Raw genomic sequence first — 20,096 nt, forward strand, 5'->3', positions numbered from 1 at the left:
CTCACTTGGCCATTTAAGGATGGCACTTGAGAATTATTTAGTGCATCAACTTGGGAATTATTTAGTGCATTCCTGCTATTGTGGACCTGGTGCCTTAATGATATTTTCTTGGTCTTACAAGTGAAATGTGTTTTTTTCTATTTTGTGGGGGGGAAAAAGTCAGAAAAGTAGAAATCATTTCAGCTAAGAATTGACATTTTTAACACTATTTTTCTATTCTCTTTTCGTGCATATTTTTCATATTGTATTCATACTATGTAGTTTTATATTCTATCTTTTTTACTTGGCTTTATCATGATAATTTTTTCATTGTTGTGATCATTTCCTGGCCTAGGGATGGATGTAATTCAAGGTAGAGTGCTTGCCTAGCATGCAAGAAGCCCTGGGTTTGATCCTTAGCACACAAACACACACACAAAAGTCCTAATTATAATTTTTGTGGACTTTGTTATTGTGAAAATGGTTCTTTACTGATTGTACAAAGTGGGCCTCAGGGGTATACTCAGTATACCAAGGGTGATTGGGAGAGTCAGACAAAAAGACATTTACTCTGTATAATTCCTGAACGTGATAATCAAAATAATATTATGGAGTGAGAGAGGGTGAGGCTCAGAGAAGTTGTAACTATTATAAGCTGCCTTTTATATTTTTGTAAAGGTTGAATATTCCTTTTTTAAAAACAAATATTTCTATTAGTTATTGATGGATCCTTATTTATTTGCTTATATGTGGTGCTGAGAAACAAACCCAGTGCCTCACACATGCTAGGCAAGCGCTCTACCACTGAGCCACACAACCTGACCCTTTGCATATCCCTTTTTATTAGAATAAATTAATCACAGTGAGGAATTGTCCAGAAATGCTTACCTGGGACAATTTCATTAAGTTCTTTTGCTAATACATATTGTAATGCTATACAGTATTGTAGTAGGGGACAGATGAGACAGGATACCAAACAGGAAACAGGAAGCAGGTTCATTTGGCTGCAGCCAGGTTCAGTGGGTATAGCTTTCGCTGTAATCAGTTAATCCCCCTGAACCCTGAGTTTCAGAACTTTATACTCGGCATGTAAGGAGAGAGGCTCAGAAGTTCACAGCCTGCAGAAGTTCACACAAAAGCAGCTTTTTCTTTCACTGTTCTGGGCAAGTTAACCCTTCAAAGACAACACCTGAGAAGGGGAGAGCTTCTTCTCCCCTTTCTTCCCTTCCTCTGCCAGCTATTTACCACGGAGTAGTTGATAACCTCTTCTCTTTGAAATGTAAGCATCTCTGTGAAGCTTTGCCCCAAGGCCTGTGGCCTGGTTAAAAGAATCTGTTTTTCATATAATACTCTGCATTTGCAATCACACTTCTACAAACTGTTATATGTTGTTATGTATGTTAGATAGTCCATAAATATTTGTGAAAAACTAGTAAAGTGACATTCAGCACCTGGAATGCTGACCTCTTCCAGGCGGTGGCCAAGTAAGATAAAGCAACATGAAATGGGAAGTGTCACTACATTGAATTCTTTTGTAGAGATTCTTTTGCTGATAGTCCTGAGATTAATTATGGTGAAGATTTCTGGAGAAACTTACTGAAGATTTCCTGTAGACGAAGGGGTGCCACTACAGTATTGACTTACCTAGGGAGTGGAAATAGTGAGTGCTGAGGGGAATAATGAAACATAACTGGAACTTAGGAGACAGAAAGAATTGTTTAGTGCAGTCTCTGTCCTGTGCCATTTGGGACCATGGTTAAGTTACTGTCTATGAGTCTTTATTCCACTGTGGTGAAACTAAGGTAATAGTAATACCTCTCTTTATTGTTTTGAAAATTAAATGAGAAAAAAATGGCATATAGCATTAAATAATTGGTTTTAGTATGGTATTTACTATTACGACAACAATAACTACTACTATTGCTGTTACAGTGCAAAGCTGTTGACCCCTGTCTCCTGTCAATGAATTCCTGTTTGGTTACTAGATATTGGGGAAGAACTGTTAATTTACTAGATGTGATAAGGATATTATGTTTGTGTAAGAGAAGGTTCTTCTCTTTTAGAGCTGCATCAGGAATTTTTTAGGGTGAAATGTCTTGATTTACTTGTAAGGGTCCGGCGAACGTCGGAGGAAGAGACCACCAAGAGACCGGCTCATGCAACAGCAAAAGGGGTTTATTGAGGATCCAGTCCAGCGCGCTGGGGCTCCGTGCTCACTCAAGAAGGGAGAGCAGCCCAGAGCCCCGAGCAGGGCTTGAGCAGTGTTTAAGTACACTTTTTGGGGAGGGCGGGACTTTACATACATCACAGTCTCCTTTAACAAATCATCATACACCGCGGGAAAATTAAACAACAATTCTCAAACTTGATTAGCACATTCATTGGCGGGAACAGGTTGGGTGGGGGTGATAGGTCAATCCTAAGGAGGGAGGTACATTCAAACTGATTGGTTTAGGCCCTGCGATGCCTACGTGCCAGGCTGCACAGGGTCCTAGGTTATTAAACAACCAGATGGTCAGGGGGAATATTTACTGGGCAGTTCCAGGTATTGTCCTAATAGCTACAGGAATTTCAGGTTTTGGGGTGTAGCATAGGAACTTAACAATACCTGGTCCTTTACTTTTTAACTCAGGCCTTGCAGCTTAGAAACTTTACAATGCCCGGTCTTTTACACTTTAACTTTTACACTTTAACTTCAATTTCTTTTACCCCTACATACTTAAAATGATTGGGTGGGGGGAGCTGGGTTGTGGCGCAGTGGTAGACCGCTTGCCTAGCATGTGTAAGGCACTGGGTTGGATCCTCAGCATCACATAAAATAAACAAATATTTATTAATGTAATGTGTCCATCTACAACCATATATATAAATGATTCGGAGGAAAAACATGCACATGTGTGAGTGAAGCAAAGGTGGTAAGCTGGTATCAATTGTTAAATCTACATGGTGAGTTTATGGAGTTTATTGTACTATTTTTCTACTTTTTTAAGGGGAGAGTGAGTACCAGGGATTGAACTCAGGGTCACTCAACCACTAAGCCATATCCCCAGCCCTATTATATTTTATTTAGAGACAGGTCTCACTGAGTTGCTTAGGGCCTTGCCGATGCTGAACTCGCCATTCTCCTGTCTCAGCCTCCCAAGCTGCTGGGATTACAGGTGTGCAGCATTATGCCTGGCTTCTACCTTTTTATGTATTTGAAATTTTCACAGTAAGAAATTTTGGAGTTGGCCTGTTTTAATTAAGAGAGCTGTTTATTTGCAGGTACAAGGAGTGCTGTATGCCACCTCCTGTTAGCATGGCAGAAACCTCTGCTGTGTGTATGGCAGCATCTATAATTAGGAATGCCAAACAGCCCCTTCTCATCATTGGGAAAGGTAACGTTGAATAGGACTAAGTCTTGCGAGGCATTTGAAAGAATGCTGATTCTCTTTAGGAATTATTTTTATTTATTGTCTGCTCTAATGTTGAAACTGGAATAAGAGTTTTCTTCATCTTCATTTTACATTATTAGTTTTCAGATCATAGAATTATCCTTGATTGTCCAGAGATCTCTTACAAGGAAATTATTACACTGCTTGGGACTTAAGAGTAAAATGATTTTTTTTCCTATTATAAAAAATTTTGGGAAAATCTAGAAATATAGAAGAAATCTCTTCAACCAGTGATTTTTAACCCTTATACTTTTCTATTCCTTTTTTCATTGTAACATTTTCCATCATCTTAAAATTATTTTCTAGACATAATTCTTAATGTCTGTTCACATACATATTAATACTTTACTGGTGAATATTTACTGTTAGTTTATAGTAGCTGTGATGAAAATATCCGTGCCTAACGCTTTTTTTCCTGTTTAGGATTTAAGACAGATCCCCCCAGAGAGAATCGACTAAGTCAAAATATTTTTAAGGCTTTTGGTATAAACTGTTAATTGCTTTCTCCTGAGCTGTGGTAACAACCAATTTATACTCCTATCAGAAATTTATTATTGTAAGGCTGTTGGGATCACCTATGACCATGTTAATCAATTATACATTACTTAGATATCACATAGAAACTAAAAATAGTTTTAAAGAAAATGGTGAACAACTGAAATAATTCTGAGTTGAATGCATTTTATGATGTATTTTGGCAAGCATTTGCTCTGAGTCTCAATATCTCACTTGTAAAATAGGAATATTAACTCCCTCAATAGGGTATAAACAGCAACAACATACGTGGAAAGCACTTAGTGGGTGCTAGTTTTCATTCTTCCTTTAATAAACACTTGATGAGTACTTATGATAAGGCAAGGATTATAAAACCATTCATGAGGAATACAGAAAAATAATGATTCCTACCTAGAGGGGAATAGGCCTGATACCTGATTACATGTAAACTCTTAGTGTGTAAAGAGAGGCCGAGGTGGCTTCTCCAGGAAAGCAGCAACAGTTTGCCTTGTGTAGGTGGTGCAAAGACATTCCAGAAGGCATGGCACAGCAGCTATGTGCCATGTGCCTTGACAAACTGGGCAATAGTTCACTAAGTTTCAGGGAGAACAAAGACAGTCTAGGAAGAGAGACTGAGTGTACATCGACATAGAGGTAAGAAGGAGAATAAGGAAACTTGCTGCATAAAATCTAAAGTATTTTTCATTGTGTATATATGAGAAAGGAGTCAGGGAGATTCTGTAGGGGGAATGTGATATTGGATCTGAAAGCACACTATACTATTTAATAGGATTCAGTAAAGAATTTAAATTCCAAATATTGATAGAATTCTGCTAACCATGAAAAAAGTATAAAATTAAATAGCTAAGAATAATAGTGGCCTTGATCAAATTAGAAATGGAATCATTCCTATATTTCATCAAACATTCAGTGTCTTAAATGTCAAAGACATGGTTACTCTTCAGGCATATAGTTGTAAAAAACAGATATATATCCCATTCAAGTTAGCCCTGTACAGTCACAGCATTGTAGAACCTATAGAAAGATCTGGGGAGCCTTAGGAATTTAAGCCCCCCTAGACTAGTGCAGACTGGATTTGCTGGTGATGGAGAGAGATGTGTGAAGATAGAGGGAGCCTTTCTCTTTCAGGGCAGAGCTCCTCCTGCCCACCTGGGCCTCCCAGTAGATACAGTGTATTTAGTAAATTGCCATTAGTAGTTCAGCAGGATGATGGCATGGAACAGGTAAGTGATGTATCAACAAGAGATGCATGGTGTAACTTTTGTTTATTCTTCAGATTAATCTAGAATATTATTGAGGGGAAGTTAGAATTATTGCTTTCTTAAGCACTTTAAAATACCAAAGATAAAAACCATAGTTAGTTTATTTTGTTTTTAAGCCCATGTATAAGCAGAAGGAAAGTATTTGAGGTCTAAAAGCAATTTCATGTGAACTATTTTTACGGTCCCAATGCCAAACTTAACTAAATCATCTAATACATTTCCATTTCTTATAGGTGCTGCTTATGCCCACGCAGAAGAGAGTATCAGGAAGTTGGTGGAGCAGTGTAAATTGCCATTTTTGCCTACCCCAATGGGAAAAGGTGTTGTCCCTGACAACCATCCAAATTGTGTATCTGCAGCCAGATCCAGGTATATGGCATTACACATTTTAAATACAATATCATGGCAAATTTTAGGCTAACTTAAATTGTTTTGTTACCATAATGCATCTAGAGAGAAGTTCTGAAAGAATCATGTAATTCTAAGACTACTTGATTCTTTTGGACTTTTCAGTACTTTAAAGATGATACCGAGTCTCCTCAGGCTCTTGTGGGTTTAGTCGAAAAATCTGCAGTCATTTGAATCTTTGTTCTCTTATGTAGTAAGTTCTTTTTATCTGTCTGCTTTCAAAATTTTTCTTTATCTTTGGTTTTTAGCAGTTTAATTATGATATATCTGGACATGATTTCCTTTGGGTTCTCAGATCTTTTTGAATCTGTAAATTTTGTCTTTATCCAATTTTAGAAACTTTTTTATGGTTATTTCTACACCAATTTTTTGCTCCTCCTAATGGAACTCCATTGATACAAATATTATACATCTTGATTTTCTCCAAGTATCTGTTCACTTGTTTTCAACCCTTTTGTTTCTTACATTTTATGTTTCTTTGCCCAGAATTTCTATCTTTAAGCTTATTTCAAGAATATTTTTCTTTATTCTTCATGGAACATAGTTATAATAGTCTTTATTTAGTCTTTATTGCTTTAAAGTCTTTATTTAGTAATTCTAACATCTGAGACTTCTTGGATTAGCATGTATTTTTTTTTTTTTGAGAATTGTCACATTTTTCTGTATTGAGTAATTATGGGTTATATCCTAGATTGGTTAATAATAGGTTGTGAGATTCAGGGTCATATTAAAATCCTTTAGAATGTTGATTTGTTTATTTGTTTAGCAAGCAGTCAACTGATTAGGTTAGGTTAGGTTCAGACTGTAGATTCTCTTTTACTTAACTCGGGGCACTAATTCCAGAGTCAGTTCTGCTTCAGAAACTTTGCTATTATGTTTTGGGTCTGTTTGCAATTGCCTTGCTTTTGGGGGTAAGCCCAGACACTTGCTGGTTCATATCCAGAATTGGGGATTTCTTTTCTCTTCTCTCTAGGGTCTCTCTGGTTTCCACCTCCACTTTCTTTTTTCCCAAAAGTTCCTTTCCCAGGCCCTTGCTGCAGCCTTATAATACCACACAGCTGGGCAAGCAAGAAGAAAAAAACAATGGAGACTGATCCCATACTTTAGACCATGGGGGTGTGCTTTTTCTAGTTCCTTTTACCTGAAAAATGAGATTTATCTTATATTTTTGGCTGCTGGGGAAAAACCACAATGAAGTTCTCTCTAGCTTTCAGTGTGAAGCGAAGCAAGTGAGAGAGAGAAAGGTGTGTGTGTATGTGAGAGAGAGAAAGAGGGAGAAACGGAGAGAGGGAAGGTGTGTGTGTGTGTGTGTGGGTGTGTGTGTGGGTGGGTGGGTGTGGGTATGTGAGAGTGGCGGTGGTTTGGTGGTATCCTGATCCTCTGGCCAAGAGGACAGTATTTATTTCTAGGTTTTTGCCATCTGCAGTTCTGTAATTAGAACTTCTGTAAGCAGCTTAGCAAAACCCGTCTCAAAATAAAAAATAAAATGGCTAGGGATGTGGCTCAGTGGTTAAGCACCCCTGGGTTCAATCCCTGTACCAAAAAAGAAAAGTTAAATGTCATATTTGCTGCTTATGTTTTTTGTTTAATGCTATTAGATCATGCTTTTACTTTTTACTCAGTGTACTTAGGATAGTAATCAAATTCTTATGTATAGTAGTCAAATTAATTCTTATACTAGTAAGTGTGTTTAATATTGTAACTTAGTTTGAACTGAAGTTTATCTTCATTCTAACTAGATTTTGAGAAGATAACATTAAAGACATAAATAGTGTAAAAAGTATTGCAAAGGATTATAAATAATTGAATTGATAATTTAAAGAGTTGTAGAGTATCGATAAGCTAATTCATCCTGCAATTTGCAGTTTTTATCTGTTTGTTAAATTAGTTTCCCTAGGATTGACACAATGTATGAAGATGCTTTTTTGAGTAAATACCTGATAGCTGAATTTCTATGAAAAATTGCATTCAGCACTGAAGAAGACAAAAGCAATAAAAATAGATTTTGTACAGCAAGAGGAAAGGGGAGTCAGCCAGAAATCAGGACAATGAGGAGTAAAAACAAAACAAACCTCATTGCAATTATGATAATAAAGTGTCTCAGAAAAAGGCAGAAACATTCTGATTGGATTAATGACAGCAACTATGTGCTATAATAGCTATCAAAATGACACAACTTAAACACAAGATTGAGCAAAGATATATGAAATAAACATAAAGCAAGAGTGGTATGTTAGTATCAATGTGGATATCAAAATAAAACTCATTCAAAGATTGGAAGTTATATTAGAATAAGTTCTTTATTAGAATCTAATAAAGATTAGAAGTATTAAGGTGTATAAAATAAAACTATTAGTAATACACTTGTATAATATTTTGGAAAGTAATTCAGGAATATTAATTGATAGTCTTAAAAATGCCTACTTCTAGAGTGCTGGGAATGTGGCTCATTGGTAGAGAATTTGCCTCGTGTACAGTAGGCCCTGGGTTCAATTCCTAGCACTGCCCCAAATAAAAACAAACAACCCTGCTTCTAGGAATCATTGGGAAATGTGCATTAAGATTCAAACATAGATGCTGGTGTTGTGGCTCAGGAGTAGAGCATTTGCCTAGCATGTATGTTGCCTGGGATTTCATCCTCAGCACAAGGGTAGAAGGGAGGGAAGGAGAGAAAAGATGTGCAGTCCCGCAGTGGAGAACATTAAATAAATTGTGGCATATATGTTCAGAAAAACATGTAACTTTTAAAAAATTTTACTTAGGAACTTAATGATAAAGAAAATGTTTATGATAAGTGAAAATATGTGTGGACTGTATTATGTAAGCTCAGTTATATAAAAATATGCTTACATAGAAAAAAAGACTAGATGAAAATATGCCAGGATATGCCTAATAGTTTACAATTAATAATATTATTGAGATTAACTTGGCTTTTTTTTTTCCCCTGGGTTTTTTTTTTTTTTCAAGACTATTTACAGAGGACTTATGTTAATTTTTCTAGTGATAAAGTAAATGGATTGTAGATACAGCTTATAATAATATTTATTCTACTTAATTTATCTTTTAGATTACTATTTAAATAGAATGGCTTTATAAATTATTTTAGCTTGGATGATCAAATTTACCCTGGAAGCGAATTCATAAGTTTAATATAAACTCCAAATTATCTAGACATTAAAAATACTTCCAAAATTAATTTTAGAATAATTTAATTAAGAGGGCTGGGATTGTGGCTCAATGGTAGAGTGCTCACCTAGCATATGTGAGGCACTGGGTTCAATCCTCAGCACCACAAAAATAAATAAATAAATAAATTTAAAATAAAGATAATGTGTCCACCTAAAACTAAAAAATAAATATTAAAAAAAGAATAATTCAAATAAGAAATATAGATGTACTCTTTGTATTACATTCTTTTTTTTTGTTTTTTCTTAAATAGGGCTTTGCAATTTGCTGATGTGATTGTGTTATTTGGTGCTAGACTGAATTGGATTTTACATTTTGGACTCCCTCCAAGATATCAGCCAGATGTGAAGTTTATCCAGGTACTCAGAAAAGATTTCAGAATAGAGCTGTCTGTGGTTCATCATTCTTCCTCTCGGCCATTATCAGATCTGCTTTCTTCTTGACTTTTGTGAAGAACCTTTTCTCTTTTTACAAAGGAAGATTTTTAAAAATTGTCTAACATAATTAAAGGCCCTAAAGTTATCTGCCTTTTTAAACCTCTAAAACATCATGTTCCAGTTTACTTCTGACCAGAAAACTTTTCAAAATAAAGTTTTGAAAAGCAAAATCCAAGTTCAAGTATATTTAAAGGTTGAGAATCGAAACTCAATAGGATGGTAGATAAGAATGAAATATTCAGCATTGTTATGGAGTGAGTTTTTCTTTTAGAGCCAAAACTTTCACTCTTTGGTTGGAAATCTCTAAACTACTCTGCTTTTACCTATGTCATTAAACCGTGTCTGAAAAATACTCTTACCTCTTTTTGATTCTTCTATCATTCTGACCCTCTTTATAATCCAGTTTCTATACTATAGGAAGAACTACCTATCTAGTGACATGAGTGAGCTCTATTTGCCCTATACAGATTGGCCTCATTCCATTTAATGTTTAATGACTCAGCTTCAATTATAATTTTCTCCTAGCCTGCCATTCAGTTTTTTAAATTTTATTTGTTCCTTTTAGTTATATATGACAGAACATATTTTGACATATTTGCCATTTACCTCTTAAGGAGTCAGCTTCTAGTAGTCCTTTTCCCACATGGGTCATTAAGAACTAAAAATCACGAACAAGATTGTGGATTATACCTGGAAGATGCTGCCACCTCCTGACTGCTTGTCTTTTTTACCAACTAATCTCCTTCAGGGTAGTTAAATTGTTCCTTCTTGCAAAAGCCATTTTCACTTGTTCCTGGCTGTCCAGAAATGGAACCTCTGAGTAAAGGGAAAATAATCAGGCCATGCTTTAGGAGTGTTTCTTGGAGTGTGTTCCCTGAACCACCAGCATTGGCATTGCCTAGAAAATCTGTTAGAATTGCACATTTTTGTACCCCATCCCAGACTTAATTAAGTCAGAAAACTCTGAAGTAGACTTCTGCAATGTATGGTTTAACATGTCCACTAGGTGGTTCTCATACATGCTCAAATCTGAGAACCTCTTCTCTAGATTGGAATCTTAAGTGTATTTCATTCGAACCCTATTATCAATTAGATTCAAAAACTGTAATTGATCAGCTCAAATGGATTCCTGTGGGTATAATGGGACAACACCAGAATTCCATAGAGAATATTTTAAAATGAGAAAAAATGAGGAGGTTCTCTATACTAGCTATGATACTTGGAATAGTTTTATGGGTTTTTACTTTTATTGAGGAACTTTTTGAGTTGAAAATCAAATTTTATCATTTATGCACAGTCCATTTATTCAGCTTTAATTGACTTAAAGATTTTGAAGAATAAACATGACTTGTTCTTCAGCCTTTTTTCTCTTTTAGGTTGACATCTGTGCAGAAGAATTGGGGAATAATGTGAGACCTGCTGTGACTTTACTAGGAGACATAAATGCTGTTACTAAACAGGTAGGAGCTTTTGCCTGGATTTAGTTTATGTGGATTGAAAAAGTCAGTTCTTGAAAATATTAATCTTGATTACCTTGGTGACAGGTCTGTTAATATCTGTTTTAAGCAAAATTTATGATGGAAAACTACTCTTTTTCTAATATTTATTTTTTAGTTGTAGATGGACACAATATCTTTATTTATTTATTTTTATGTGGTGCTGAGGATCAAACCCAGGGCTTTGCACATGCGAGGCGAGCGCTTTACCACTGAGCCATAACCCCAGCCCCAGAAAACTACTCTTAATGTAACTGTGAAATTTGTTAACTCTAACTTCTTGAGCATAACTCATATTCATGTAAGTTAAACATTTTGGGAAGGTACTTTAAAAGTACCTTAAAGTCATTCAGTAGGCAAACAGGGATTTATTAAGTAAGATCTGGCTCTACACACTGGAAAAAAAATTAGGGTGTATTTTGTTTTTGTTTTGTTTTATTTTAGTTAATGAAGAGCATTTTACTATCCCAAAGGCCTGTAATCAATGACTTGTCCAGGTTCTTATTATTTGTATATAACATATATTCCATTGTAACAGGAGATAAAATATTGTCACATTTACTACTTGATTTTAGAGAATATTTGTTATCATAAGTACACAGTATTAAGATACATCTCCAATCACATATAAAATCACTGTGGAGTCTATTTCAGAGGACTCTGGGTATTTACCAGCCTTCCTATAAGGATTCTAGGTAGGGAGTTAATTTCCTTCAGTGTCAAAGACTGAAAAGGCTTAAGAGCCCTTGCCTGTGAGATGTGGAGGAGGTGGCACTTCACTCTGTCCTACAGAAATCCCAGCATCTGGCAGAAATTCATACTGACCCAAACAAAAGCTTACCATCTTACCCATTTATCAGTTGTTTCCTGCCTAGAAGAAAAGCAGAGTATGAGCAATGTGAAGGGTAGAATTGCATAGCAAGCAATGTGTCTTCTTCAAGAAGAGATTTTTAATTTTAATAGGTGTAGATGGTCAGGATGCCTTTGTTTTAGTTTTTTTTTTTTTTTTTTTTTTTTTTTTTAATGTGGTGCTAAAAAATCAGTGCCTCACACATGTCAGGCAAGCACTGTGCAACTGAGCTACAGCCCCAACCCAAGAAGAGATTTTTATATTAATGTGATTTAAGTTTATTTTCAAAAAGGAAAGAAAACTTTTATTTTTTTTTTATTTTTTATTTTTTATTTTTTTTAGCTTTTAGAACAGTTTGATAAGACACCATGGCAGTATCCTCCAGAGAGCAAGTGGTGGAATACTCTGAGGGAAAAAATGAAGAGCAATGACGCTGCATCCAAGGTAACGTGGGACCCCCTGAAAGTCAAGAACACCTCAGGTTCATGGCTGACTTAGTTCTGCCCTAAGTCACCATGCTGTGCAGAATCATAAATGAAAACCACAGGGCTTGGAAAAAGGGGTTAAACTCACAACTGTGAAAAACTTTGTGAAACAAAAATAAGGTAGGAGGAGCCTAATACAAATGGTAGCAAAGTTTTAACCATGTTTATGTAATAGATAAATATATAAATATGGGTACTTGAAAAAGACATGAAGTTTCTTGTAGAATTGGACATCATCTTGGCTTGCAGCTTGTCAGTTACTGTGAAGTGGTAGAAGGAGGGTGAAAGTTATAATAGCAGATGCAGGTGGATGTGGCTTATTGCCCCTCAGTTTGATTTTGGCACAGAACATCAGTTTAGTGATCTTTTGAAACCTTAAGTCCTGGGGCATGTCAAGTCTTGGTTTTCTGCCTTTAAGTTACAAGTCCTTCAAGGCATGCAAACATAATAGATAGCTGTTTCATTAAAACTGAAAATTTGATCCACATATTGCCTTCTTTTTTATTTAACTTTTGTATTGCTGCTGAAAATTCTTCTGTGGTTTTCTTCTCTGCACTGATGGTTATGCCTGACAGTGAAGGCTTTGGAAGGGAGTCTATCTATCCATTACTATCACTAAAATGAATCATTTCTTCTGGATTTAGTGATTTCTGTTTTAAGTGTTTGTATATTATTCTTTGTTGTGCTTATTCTTTGATTATGAAATAGGTTGTTCCTGAGGTGTTCACTATTTTATGTATTCAAATGTGTCTTGGTTCAGCTGGGTGTGGTTTTCTGTTTACCTAGTGTTTCTTGCTGGTGGAATCATGCATTAACACATAACACATAAGAAAAGCAAATTAGGGCTGGGGAGGTGGCTCAAGTGGTAACGCACTCACCTGGCATGCGCAGGGTGCTGGGTTCAATCCTCAGCACCACATAAAAATAAAATAAAGATGTTGTGGCCACCGAAAACTGAAAAATAAAATATTAAAAAATTCTCTCTCTCTTCTCTCTCTAAAAAAAAAAAAAAAAGCAAATTATGCACATTTAATTCCCTAATATGTTCATGGTCTTGGAAAAAATTCACATGTTCAAAGCAAACAGAGCAGAATTGATTATACCTGATTTTGTCTTACATCGGAATTTTAATCAGTAACTATTTCTCCTATCAAGAGCTAGTCTCAGCCCTATTTTCTAAACTGTGATATAACTAATCCCTTCTTTTCCCTAGGACTCTCCATAGTTTAAGATGAATGGAGCTTGACTCTCTTCTCTGGTGTAGGAGTACAGGAAGGTCCTTAGTCCATCTTGGTATAATCTCCAACAGAGCATAGTAGCCCAGGCAAAGAGGTAGTGCTAGGGACAGATGAAACTTGCTGCTAAAGGCCCAGGTGGCTTTCTGTCCGCACTAGAAAGCATATGGATATACAGAGGCATTTGTAACTTGTGATTTTTGCTTGTTGTTTTCCCCCTCCATTCAGAACTCTATAATGGTGGATGTAGTACATCTCCTTTAGTCTCCAGTGTATGGGGAACAATCGGATTTTAGCATTGTCTTCTGTATTCCTAACATTTTATTTTTAAATTTAGTGCCATATTTTAGATGAAAATATTCTGGAATAAAAATTTTATAAATAAAAAGTTTTTGTAAGGCAACATTATCCTAAGAGTGCTTAAATAAGATTGTTCAGGTTTTGTTTAATTCAGTGTATCTTAGCTATCTTTAATGTACAACTTCTTAGAGTCTTTAATATGCTCGCCTATATTGTGGCTCTCCAGGAAGAAGAATATTCCCTGGTTTATTTGATTGTATCCCAAATTGGGACTGTGGGATACATTTTTCTTAGCATATTGTCACAGGTTATTTAGCTCCTGAAGAGTAACCATTGTACAGCCATTTGGAAATTGGGTAGCCTCTAATGATTAACTATTTCCAGATAAGTTTGTTAGTAGATTATGGATACTGGTTATTTTCATTGTGTCCCAATCTAATTTAGAGTATATTTCCCTCTACTGTTTTAGGAATTAGCTTCCAAAAAATCCCTGCCTATGAATTATTACACAGTATTCTATCATATTCAAAAACAACTCCCCAGGGACTGTTTTGTGGTAAGCGAGGGAGCAAACACCATGGACATTGGACGCACTGTGCTTCAAAACTACCTACCTCGTCACAGGTAAGACTTTTGAGAAAGAAATTATAATTGATTATGATGTGTTTAATTTGAAACTATCATAATGTAGATTAAGAAAACATTTTAGGGAGGGCAATGTGGTAGAATAGAGGTACCATTCATTTGCCTGCTTCTCCACCAGATGGAACAAAAACAACAGGTATATAGCTGCATATTGAGGTGGGTGGCCATGGGAGAGCACTGGAGTTCAACAGTGGAGACAGACCTAGTAAAACCAGGTTTTGGATAATAGAATATCAAGAAAAACAAAGCATCCCAGCTTTTATCACATGGCAATATGACTTGAGGAGGGTTGGGGGAGTATACCCTTAGCAGAGGTATAGGTAAAAGAGAATCCCAGCAAACTATTGATGCAAAATTTGAAGCCTCACAGAAATAGTCTAAACAGATAAGAGACCTGGAATCAGCATGGTGAACTAGCTTTGGAGAAGGAGTTCACTGCCTCACCCAGCAAATTCTCAGGGTGCTGTAATCAGGAGCCATCTTAAGAAGGGTCCTGTCGGCTGAGCTTTTACTACTCTGGGAGTCAGCAATCCCTGAATCTTCCCATCTCCAGGCCATTCTACTGCATTACCTCACAGGTGGCCACCTCATAAGACAGTCTTGGCTCAGGAGAGTGACTTTGACACAAACCTGCTGAGGGTTCTATCATGTGGGAAATGTAGACTGTCATGCAGAGGAGAGCAAAAGGTGCTTCCCTGTAAAATCAGTAGTTCAGGGAACCTGCCCTCTGAGTGTTAGAGAGTGAATAGATGTGTGTTTCATGAGGGAGTCAGGACTCAGGACATCAGGATCTTGAGGGTTTACAGATCTTTGCAACCCTGTTGCCCCTCTCATCCTTCAGAGGTGATGAGACACACTGCAGCACCATCAATTGACTCATAACTCTTGGGAACACTGTACCTATGAGAGTTCCCTGCATCAGAGGCACTTGTACCCTATCAGCTTATTCATTGCTAATAAGTGAATATGATGCACAGGTGGGGGACTTTGATCTTGGCCCATGCCTCTCCCTGTGAAGCACCAGGAACTGAGCCAGTGAATAAACAGAAAGCAAGAACTTCATGCCATTCACTGTGATTGAACAACAAGTATCAGAATCTCTTTTCAAGTAACAGATCCAATATCAACAGAGCCTGTGGGAGCCTCCATCACCTGAAGGGGGCTTCTACTCCCATGGTTGGAGTAACCACAGAGGGCACACCCCACATATTCTGCTCTCTATACCACACCTGACTGAGTTACCAGAGGACTTATACTCTTGAAAGACCTACAGAAGCAGTGGGTTCTTCAGAGTTCCTCAGACTCTGATATGGTATGCACTGTGTCTATACCTACTAATCACAGCCAAAGAAACCACAGGGAGATTGCACCATGGAATCCAATTGAAAATAAACTCAACTTTACACTACAGACCAGTACCTAAGAACACAGCATTAAAAGAAAGCTGCTTACTAAGAAAACCAGCATATAAATGAAACAGAATCCATCCCAATAGATGTGTAAATCTCAACATAGAAACACAAGATATATGAAAAATAAGGTAATATGACATCTTGTAACATTCTTAACTCTCTAGGAACAGATTCTGACAATGTTGATGTAGATGAAATTCTGGATAAAGAATTCTAAAGATTTTCTGAAAGCTCATTGGAAGTCTAGGAGAATAGATAAAGAATTGAATGAACTAAGGAAAACAATGCAGAATAGGAACTGGAAATTCAGTAAAGAGGTAGAGATTCTGAAAAAAGAATCAAACAAATATCTTAGAAGTGAAAAGTTCAGTAAGTCAGATAAAAAAACTCAATTAAAGCCTCAAAAACAGATTAGATCAAATAGAAAAAAGAATATTGGAGCTTGAAGACAAGTCTTTCAGTATGTTATATTTAAATAGAAATTTTAAAAAGAATAAAGGAAACTTACAAGATCTCTGAGACACCATTAAAAAAAATCAAACATCTGGCTCAAAAGCATACCTGAAGGTCAAGGGCATGAAAAACCTGTTTGCTCCAATAATAAAAATTTCCCAAGTGTTGGGAAAGAAATGAACATTCAGGTACAAGAGGCATTTAGAACCCAAGTAGAGATAACCAGACAAGAACCTTTCCATAATTTATTGTAGTTAACTGCCAAAAATACTGGCAAGAGAAGGAATATTAAAATCTGTGAGACGTTCCAAGCCACCTTTAAAGGTAGACCATGAGACTAAAAGCAGATTTCTCAGCAGAAACTCTGAAGGCCAGGAGGGTACAGAAAGACATATTTCAAGTCCTGAAAGAAATTAACTGCCAATCAACATTACTATACCCAATAAGGCTCTATCTTTCAGAATCAAAGGAAAAAATAAAGATTTTCCAAGATAAGCATAAACTAAAGGAATTCATGACCCTAGACCAGCATGATGCTTAAAGGAGAGCTTTTGGTATGATATGTTCTGCTTTCATTTTTGTTTGATTCAAGGACTTTTTAAATTTGCTTCCTATGCCCAGAAGAGGAAGAAAGATAAACACCATCATGAGAGTATGAGAAAGAATACATCCCATTAAAAGGGTAGCTATGCCTATGAGACTTAAGAAAGAATCAAACATTATCAGTAGAGTAAACCATCAAACTTCAAAGATGAATAAGAGAGGAGAAATAAACAAAAACTCAAAACCACCAGAAGACGACCCAACAAAATGACATGAACAAGTACATACCTTTTAATAATAACTCTTTTGTTTAATTGAGGTTGAACACAATACCTTTATTTATTTATATGTAGTGCTGAGGATTGAACCCATCACCTTACACATGCTGGGCAAGTGCTTTGCTGCTGAGCCACAACCCCAGCCCCTCATTAGTAACTCTTAAATGTAAATAGTCTGAATTCTTCAATTAAAAGACAAACTGACAGAATGAACTTTTTAAAGAAGACCCAGCAGTGTGGAGTCTACAAGAAACTCACCTCACCTGCAAAGACATACAGATTAAATGGATGGAAAATTATATTCCAAACAAATAGAATCTGAAAGAAAGTAGGAGTGGCTAAACTTATAGCCAACAAAATATTCTTTAAGACAACATCAGAAGAGACAGAGAAGGTCACATTGTTTTATTATATGTCTGGCTTGTTCCTTAGTTATTTTAAAACACTTTTGTAAAGTATTAGCATTAACATGAAACCTTTTATGAAAATTTGTAGCTTCTTCAAATGTAGAGAAAATATGTATGTCATGTGTAGTTTTATCTGCTAAATCATTGCCTAAACTAAGGGCTCCAGGCAATCCTGTATGTGCCCTAGTATGTCCTATAAAGAATGGATCTTTTCTGTCCCAGATTAGATTTTGTATAGTGGAAAACAAAGAGAAAACAGTAGAAGAAGGGGAAATCCTACCAGCATCTTCAAGAGATACTATAGCATTAACTACATACTGACTATCAGAAAATAAATTAAATACAGAATCTTTAAACATCACAAAAGCTTGTAAAACCGCATTAAGCTCTACCTTTTGAGCTGATTGTTTGGGTACTAAAAATGTAAAAGTTTGATCAGGGGTAACTACTGCTGCTGTACCATTATTTGACCCATCAGTGAATATATTTGGAGCATTCATGATAGGTGTTTTTCTTGTCATTTTAGGAAAAACTACAGGATGCTTAGACCAAAAAGACAACAAAGGATTAGATGGTAAATGATTATCAAATGAAACATTAGATTTACACATGATTATTGCCCAAGTATTTAACTCATTAGCTAACTCATCAATTTGATCCATAGTATATGGAGTAATAATTTTATTGGGAGAAATTCCAAACACTCCCTTCACTGCTTTTATTCCTTTGAGTATTAATTGTCCTACAGCCTCAGGATACCTAGTAAGAATAGTGTTAGGAGAATAAGATAAATGTATCCACAATAATGGACCTTCTTGCCAAAATACTCCTGTAGGAATATTTTTTGTTGGTAGTACAATAAATAATAAAGGCAAACTTATATCAATTCTATCCAAATGCATATTTTCCATATATGTTTCAATAATTTTTAATGCCTTTCTTGCTTTAGGAGTTAACATTCGGGGTGAATTTGGATCTGATGGACCTTTTAGAATATCAAATAAAGGTCCCAACTCTCCTGTTGGTATACCTAGATAAGGCCTTATCCAATTTATGTCTCCCAATAACTTTTGAAAGTCGTTAAGTGATTTGAGTTGATCTACTCGTATTTGAATTTTTGGTGGACGGACCATGGTTGAGGATAATAGAACTCCTAAATAATTAATTGGAAAATTTAATTGTACTTTATCTATTGCTATCTCTAGATTATAATTTTTTAATAAGCTTGTAAGTGTGGCATAACATTCCAGCAATATGTTTTTATCTTTATGTGCCAATAATACATCATCCATATAGTGAAATATTTGTAGTTCAGGATTTTGATTTCTAAGTGGCTGGATTGCTTTGTTAACATAGATTTGACACATAGTTGGACTGTTAGCCATCCCTTGAGGGAGTACTTTCCATTCATATCTCTGATCAGGACCTTCATGATTTAATGCAGGGATAGTAAATGCAAAACGTGGACTATCCTCGGGATGAATTGGAATTGAAAAAAAGCAATCTTTAATATCTATAGCTAAAACATGCCAGGTTTTTGGCAAAGCAGACAATTGAGGAATCCCTGATTGAGCAGGTCCCATAATAACCATCTCATTATTAATGGCTCTTAAATCTTGCAATAATCTCCATTTACCAGATTTCTTTTTGATGACAAAAATGGGAGTATTATGGGGAGATATGGAAGGTTGTATATGTCCTTCCACTAATTGTTGTTTGACCAGATCATGGGCTACTTGTATCTTTTCTTTAGTCAGGGGCCACTGAGGAACCCACACTGGTCTTTCTGATTTCCAAGTAATTTTGATTGTCTCAGTGGCCCTTTCTGAAAATCCAACCCATGTCTGTCTGTTCCTTGATCTATTTGTATTGGTGCTGCTATACCTTGCCCTTGTTTTCCTAATCATTTTTCTTTCCTAAAGCCTTGTCTAGCCCTAGTAGTGGGCACATTAGGATTGATGTTATTTGTTAACGTCAAACCTAATTGATCTAGGACATCTCGTCCCCATAAATTTATAGGAAGATGATCCAATACATATGGCTCTATAGTTCCTTCACATCCTTCAGGATCCTTCCAATCTAATATCATAGAACTTCTATGGGGATTAGTCGCCACTCCTAGGCCTCGAAGCGTTTGAGTGGCTTGTTGTAATGGCCAATGTTTTGGCCATTCTTGATGAGATATGATGCTAAGGTCAGCACCTGTGTCCAGTAGCCCATTAAACTCATGTCCTTGAATATTTAGTTTTAGCATTGGGCAAGAATCTAAATTTAAAGACAACATAGCCCAATCTACACCTGTGGAGCCTAATCCCCTGGAACCTCTTTCTACACTACGACTAGGAAATTTATTATGTAGGCTGGGTATTATTAACAACTGTGCTATTCTATCTCCAGGTGAAATTGCTGATATACCCCTTGGAGAACTAGCTATAATTTTTATTTCACCTACATAATCGGGATCAATTACCCCAGGACTTATCATAAGTCCTTTTAATGTAGATGAACTACGTCCCAATAATAAGCCTACTGTTCCTTGGGGAAGAGGTCCTTTTACTCCTGTGGGAATGATTTGAACTCCCATCTCTGGAGTTAATACTGCTCTGGCAGAGGCACAGATGTCCAACCCTGCGCTCCCTCGGGTTTGTCTGATGAGGGATTTAATGGACAATGTGTCCTGGGCACTACCCTGATGGTGTTGCTGGGTTCCTCCACTGCCCCGTAGATTTGTGGTTGTGGGCCCTGGAGCATTGGGCCCCTCTGTCCGTTT

The 20,096-nt window shown here is 36.4% G+C and overlaps 1 protein-coding gene across 2 annotated transcripts in view; it reads left to right on the forward strand.

The window, feature by feature from the left end:
* Hacl1 (2-hydroxyacyl-CoA lyase 1) overlaps positions 1 to 20,096 on the forward strand; it is a 42,666-nt gene that overhangs the window by 10,958 nt on the left and 11,612 nt on the right. For both annotated transcript variants that reach the window (XM_046452710.2, XM_046452711.2), the window contains 6 exons: positions 3,244 to 3,356; positions 5,425 to 5,560; positions 9,039 to 9,144; positions 10,599 to 10,682; positions 11,911 to 12,012; positions 14,058 to 14,212. In XM_046452710.2, coding sequence (XP_046308666.1) covers positions 3,244 to 3,356; positions 5,425 to 5,560; positions 9,039 to 9,144; positions 10,599 to 10,682; positions 11,911 to 12,012; positions 14,058 to 14,212 — 696 coding nt within the window. The remainder of the gene's footprint in view (positions 1 to 3,243; positions 3,357 to 5,424; positions 5,561 to 9,038; positions 9,145 to 10,598; positions 10,683 to 11,910; positions 12,013 to 14,057; positions 14,213 to 20,096) is intronic.

The sequence above is a fragment of the Marmota monax genome, unplaced genomic scaffold (genome assembly GCF_021218885.2).
Source record: "Marmota monax isolate L192 unplaced genomic scaffold, Marmota_monax_Labrador192_F-V1.1 WCK01_AAM20220418_F8-fsc00042, whole genome shotgun sequence".
Classification (NCBI taxonomy): Eukaryota; Metazoa; Chordata; class Mammalia; order Rodentia; family Sciuridae; genus Marmota; species Marmota monax.